At 42.1% G+C, this 6,923-nt stretch overlaps 2 protein-coding genes across 2 annotated transcripts in view; both read left to right on the top strand.

Annotated features, from left to right (window-relative positions):
• The window catches only part of LOC116057856 (vitellogenin-2-like), a 6,421-nt gene extending 1,288 nt beyond the window's left edge, over positions 1–5,133 (top strand). The window contains exons 2-5 of the mRNA XM_031310444.2: positions 1,894–2,107; positions 2,710–2,858; positions 3,118–3,282; positions 4,484–5,133. Coding sequence (XP_031166304.2) covers positions 1,894–2,107; positions 2,710–2,858; positions 3,118–3,282; positions 4,484–4,689 — 734 coding nt within the window. The 3' untranslated portion in view covers positions 4,690–5,133. The remainder of the gene's footprint in view (positions 1–1,893; positions 2,108–2,709; positions 2,859–3,117; positions 3,283–4,483) is intronic.
• Positions 1–6,923, top strand: part of LOC116057839 (protein NLRC3-like) — a 556,293-nt gene that overhangs the window by 413,797 nt on the left and 135,573 nt on the right. The window lies entirely within an intron of this gene.

Raw genomic sequence — 6,923 nt, forward strand, 5'->3', positions numbered from 1 at the left:
ACACACACACACATGCACATGCGCACACGCACACACACACACACACACACACACACACACACACACACACACAGATACACTCAGGACATTTTTCGATTTATATTTCACATTATCAGTGTCTTTGTTTTGCACTCTTTAGAATACATTTATAGTATATTTGTATTTATTTATTGTATATTTGTATATATTTAGAATATATTTATTGTATATTTGTATATATGTAGAACATATTTATAGTATTTGTATATATTTAGAATATATTTATAGTATATTTGTATATATTTATTGTATATATGTAGAACATATTTGTAGTATATTTGTATATATGTAGAACATATTTATAGTATATTTGTATATATTTAGTATATATTTATAGTATTTGTATATATTTAGTTCAAGTTCAACTTCATGTTTATTGTCATATGCATATTAGTACGAAGTACCACAGCAATGAAATACAATGTTCCTTGGCACTCTCTCAGCACCACTCAATAATCACAATTTTAAAAACATAATAACATTTAAAACATCTAGAATATCCAAACACAGTAGACATAGTGACTAAATTCAGACCTCAGCCCTCCTTCCTGTTGTGCTATCATTCAGTAACCTTACTACCTGGGGGTAAAAACTATCCCTAAAACGTGTTGTGCGTGTTGGGATGCTCTGCAAACGTCTCCCTGATGGAAGGAGGGAGAAGAGATTGTGTGCAGGATGACTAGAGTCCTGCAGAATACCTGCTGCCTTCTTAGTGCTGCGTTCATAGTCAATGTGTTGGAGTGATTCAAGGGGAACCCAATGATTTTAGATGCAGTCTTGACTACTTTTGTCAGAAGATTAAGGTCATGTGAAGTAGCCCTGCCAAACCACACTACAATTACCTGTTACCTGTCAGTATACTCTCAATTGTACAGCGGTAAAAGTTCTGTAGAATGTTAAGGGACATACCGTATTTCTTGAGACACCTCAGAAAATAAAGCCTCTGATGTGCCTTCTTAATGGCACAGCTGATATGGACGGACCATGAGAGGGAGTCTGAGATGTGGATGTCTAAGAACTTAAAGGTGTTAACAGTTTCAACTGGAGAGTTGTTAATAAGGACAGGTGCATGTGTGGGTTTGTTCTTCCTAAAATCTATGATGACCTCCTTAGTTTTCCCCACATTGAGAGACAAATTATTTCTGTTGCACCACAAGATGAAATTACTCACCTCATCTCTGTAGACAGTTTCATTATTGCTGTCAATGAGTCCTATCACAGTAGTATCGTCTGCACATTACACAATACTATTAGTGGGATGTTTAGCAGTGCAATCATAGGTATACAGACTGTATAATCATAGATCATAGGTATACAGACTGTATAATCATAGATCATAGGTATACAGACTGTATAATCATAGATCATAGGTATACAGACTGTATAATCATAGATCATAGGTATACAGACTGTATAATCATAGATCATAGGTATACAGACTGTATAATAGAGGACTGAGACAGCAGCCTTGAGGTGCTCCAGTGTTTAACACTACAGAGGCTGAGTATGTGGTGCCAACTCTAACTGTCTGGGGGCGGCCTGTTAGAAAGTTCTGTATCCACCTGGAGATAGAATTGCAGAGGCCCAGGTCTAACAGCTTAGGTATTACAATAGAAGGTCTAATAGTATTAAAGGCACTGCTATAATCAACACATAGCATCCTGGCATACTTATCCCTGCCCTCTAGATGTTGGAGCACAGTATGTAAAGCCAGGGATACAGCATCACCCACAGCTGTAGTTGATCTGGATGCAGACTGTAATGGATCAGATGAGACAGGTATGCTGTTGTTGATATATGTCTTCACAAGCTGTTTTAACACTTCCTAATCACAGAAGTCTTGCTTGTTGACAGTGTCTGAGGAGCTGGCGGAGGCCGTCAGCATCGTCCCCGTCACTCAGGCTCTGAGGTCGCCATGGGAACCAGACGGCTGCTTGCCACCGCCCGTGACCTTCGACCTTGACCAGACGCCCGGCTGCGAGCCGTGGCGCCTCCACCTGGGCCTCCACCGCCGCTCCCGTCCCAGAGACCCCTCCCCGGAAACAATAATCACCAACAGTTCCTCCCGGTCAGACTCAAGTCTCTCTGTCCTCTCTCTCTGTCTTCTGTCTTCTCTCCTCTCTCTGTCTTCTCTCTGTCTTCTATCTTCTGTCTTCTCTCCTCTCTCTGTCTTCTGTCTTCTCTCCTCTCTCTGTCTTCCGTCTTCTCTCCTCTCTCTGTCTTCTATCTTGTCTTTGCTCCTCTCTCCGTCTTCTGTCTTCTCTCCATCTTCTGTCTTCTATCTTCTGTCTTTGCTCCTCTCTCCGTCCTCACAGTTTTATCTCCAGTAACAGAACTAATCTGTGTCCACATCAACACGTCTGACATCATGTATAGAGACACATATATATATATATATATATGTATATATATGTGTGTGTGTGTATATATATATATGTGTGTGTGTGTATATATATATATATGTGTGTGTGTGTATATATATATATATATATATATATATATATATATATATATATATATATATATATATATATATATATATATATATATATGTATGTGTATATATGTATGTATATATATATATATATATATATATATATATATATATATATATATATATATATATATATATATATATCTATCTATATCCATGTTGTCTTTATTTTGCAGACGTTCCTCCTCTTCTTCCTCTTCCTCTGACGGCAGGAGTCTCTCTGCAGACTCCACATCTGATTGGCCGAGCAGCGCTGGTGCCAATGGATCAACAGGAGACCCCGAGACCGGACACGACCGCGACCGCGACCATGACCACGACCACGGTTATTATAACTTCACTCTGGCTCAGTTTGAGTTAGTTTTCAGAAAGGGTTATTAGGTTTTATATATTTAGTTACACACACACATAGAGACACACACACACACACACACACACACACACATATACACACACACACACACACACACACACACACAGACAGACAGACAGACAGACAGACAGACAGACAGACACTCACTCTGACTTTGATAGTTTTTATGAGTGTTTTAACGTGACAACATAGTTTGAGTTCTTGTGTTTAGTTTCCTCTAGAAACTGTGAAGGCGACCCAGAGGAGAAGGATCCCGTCTCCGATTCCCTCGCCGTTTCCAAAGAGCCCAACGGTTGCCATGGTGAGCCTCGGCATTGTTCTGCCGCCGGCTCGGAGGAAGGTTTCAGCGCCGGCCGACAGGATGGCCAGTCTGCCGGTACAAGTTTAACTTTCTTACCACTTGTTTTGAGGCTTTTCGTCTGTTTTTGTCTAAAAAATCTGTCACTGTTTCCGACAATTTTTTGAGCTTTTTTATGAATTTTATCAGAGCTTTTTTTTTAGGTATTTTTGGAACTTTTTGACAGTTTTATTTTCTTATGTGTTTCTTGTTTTTTGTGACATTTCTTTATGCTTTTTCCACGTTTTTTGTGGGTGTCTTTTCGAAATGTTTGGCGTTTCCCTTTAAAAAAAATTGGACTCTTCTTTTCAACGTTTTTGGGACTTTTTCCGGCCACAGACTGGCTGCGTGGCGTGAGGGTGTCAGCTGCGTGGCGTGAGCGTGTCGGCTGCGTGGCGTGAGCGTGTCGGCTGCGTGGCGTGTCTGTTTTTATTTCGGCTCCCATGGTAACAGGTTAGAGCGTGCACACTGCCTGCATGACACGCACGTCTCAGAAAACGCGTGCATGCTAGAAAAAGGACCGACGCCTATTTTTCACGTCACACGCCAGCGTGTTGGAAGCGTTTCCAGGCAACATAGAATATGAAAAGATGTTTATATGTAATTTAGACACAAATACATTTAATAAATGACATGTTGATGTTTGAAAGTCTCGAGGTTTTGACATAAATGTAAAATAAAAAAATAAAAAATCTGTCAATCCAGAAGGAAATATTCTGGAGCCTATTTTTCCGTCAATCCTGCCGACGTTGTCTTTGCTGTAATCAGATCAGAATATATTTATGTTTATGTTTAAACATCCATGTGTCCAGACAAGGCTAGCAGCAGCAGCGCCGCGTCAGACACCTTTCTGGTGGAAAGACATAGAAAACGCCACGCAGACGCCACGCAGACGCCACGCAGACGCCACGCCACGCTCACTCCACACAGCCAGTCTGTCGCCGGCCTAAGTCTTTAAAGGGCCGGACACACCGAGCAGACGTCTCTGTATCGAGATCGTTCCGGCATCTGACCTGGAATAAATCACACACACACACACACACACACACACACACACACACACACACACACAGAGAGACACACACACAGAGACACACAGAGACACACATAGAGACAGACACACACACACACACACACACACACCTGGAATAAATCTCACGTGAACCTTTGCGTGATGCGTTCGAGAACCCCTGTAATATTGTATTAAAACTATTAAATCCTGTGATTTGGCCCCTAACAGCCAGCGGTGTCTCGGCGTGGACGGGTTCCAGGAAGTCGGCGCCGGCGCTCCGGTTCACCCGGCAGCAGAGTGTCGGGGGGGTCGGGTCCTCCGCGGGTGGCCACCAGAACCAGAACCAGAACCAGAACTACCAGCCGTTCCCCAACAGGAAGACGCCGAGGATCTCAGAGGCCGCCCGCAGGCTCGGCATGTACTCGTCCTTCTGACGGAGAGAACACGCTCAGAATTATATAATATCATATATAATCAGCATTATATATCTATAATATCATATATAATCAGCATTATATATCTATAATATATAATCTACTGATTCACTTAGCATTATATATCTACACTCACCTAAAGGATTATTAGGAACACCCTACTAATACCGTGTTTGACCCCCTTTCTCCTTCAGAACTGCCTTAATTCTTGGTGTCATTGATTCAACAAGGTGCTGGAAGCATTCTCTAGAAATGTTGGCCCATATTGAGAGGATAGCATCTTGCAGTTGATGGAGATTTGGGGGATGAACATCCAGGACACGAAGCTCCCGTTCCACCACATCCCAAAGATGTTCTATTGGGTTGATATCTGGTGACTGTGGGGGCCATTTTAGTACGGTGAACTCATTGTCATGTTCAAGAAACCAATTTGAAATGATTTGAGCTTTGTGACATGGTGCATTATCCTGCTGGAAGTAGCCATCAGAGGATGGTACATGGTGGTCATAAAGGGATGGACATGGTCAGAACAGGTAGGCTGTGGCATTTAAACGATGCCCAATTGGTACTAAGGGTCCTAAAGTGTGCCAAGAAAACATCCCCCACACCAGTACACCACCACCAGCAGCCTGCCCAGTGGTAACAAGGCATGATGGGTCCCCCACACCATTACACCACCACCAGCAGCCTTCCCAGTGGTAACAAGGCATGATGGATCCCCCACACCATTACACCACCACCAGCAGCCTGCCCAGTGGTAACAAGGCATGACGGGTCCCCCACACCATTACATCACCACCACCACCAGCCTGCCCAGTGGTAACAAGGCATGATGGGTCCCCCACACCATTACATCACCACCACCACCAGCCTGCCCAGTGGTAACAAGGCATGATGGGTCCCCCACACCATTACACCACCACCACCAGCCTGCCCAGTGGTAACAAGGCATGATGGATCCATGTTCTCATTCTGTTTACGCCAAATTCTGACTCTACCATCTGAATGTCTCAACAGAAATCGAGACTCATCAGACCAGGCAACATTTTTCCAGTCTTCAACGGTCCAATTTTGGTGAGCTCGTGCAAATTGTAGCCTCATTTTCCTATTTTTAGTGGAGATGAGTGGTACCCGGTGGGGTCTTCTGCTGGTGTAGCCCATCCGCCTCAAGGTTGTGCGTGTTGTGGCTTCACAAATGCTTAGCTGCATCCCTCGGTTGTAACGAGTGGTTATTTGAGTCAAAGTTGATCTTCTATCAGCTGGAATCAGTCGGCCCATTCTCCTCTGACCTCTAGCATCAACAGGACTGCAGCATACTGGATGTTTTTCCTTTTTCAGACCATTCTTTGTAAACCCTAGAAATGGTTGTGTGTGAGAATCCCAGTAACTGAGCAGATTGTGAAATACTCAGACCAGCCCGTCTGGCACCAACAACCATGCCACGCTCAAAGTTGCTGAGATCACCTTTCTTTCCCATTCTGACATTCAGTTTGGAGCTCAGGAGATTGTCTAGACCTGGACCACCCCCCTAAATGCATTGAAGCAGCTGCCATGTGATTGGTTGATTAGATAATTGCATTAACGAGGAATCTTCCAGGTGTTCCTAATAATCCTTTAGGTGAGTGTATAACAGGGTTTACAGCAGAGGATCAGAGACACTGTGACCAAATGGTTTTGAGTATAAAGACCAAATAATGAGGAAAAAAGTCAGAAAAAAAGACTTAATAAATCTGAAATAAATAAGAATAAAATGAAATGTCCTCAGAATTCTGAATAAAAGTCAGAAATTTGAGAGAAAATCATTACATTTTTGGTTAATATTTTTCAGAAGATAAAAATGTTTTTGAGTTTAAAGTCAGAATACTGAGAAAGAGTCAGAGTAAACAAACTGACATTTTGAGAAAAACGTCAGAATTTTATTTCTCAGAATTCTGACTTTAAACTCAGACCTGAGACTTTCTATTGGTGGAGAGTTCACAGCAGAGGGTCAGACACACTGGGACGAAAGTCTGAATACTGAAAAGAAAATCTGAAAAAAATAAGAATAACATTTATTTTGTCAGAATTCTGACTCTGAACTCTGAACTGAAACACGCTTGGCTCTGATTGGCCAGAATGTTTGTTGGAAAAGTCAGAATTCTGAGAAATAAAGTCTGATATTTTGACTAAAAGTAAATAAAAAAAGTCTGATATTTTGAGAAAAAATGTAGAATTTCATCTTTAAACTCTGAACT

The sequence above is a fragment of the Sander lucioperca genome, chromosome 23, assembly GCF_008315115.2.
Source record: "Sander lucioperca isolate FBNREF2018 chromosome 23, SLUC_FBN_1.2, whole genome shotgun sequence".
Taxonomy (NCBI): Eukaryota; Metazoa; Chordata; class Actinopteri; order Perciformes; family Percidae; genus Sander; species Sander lucioperca.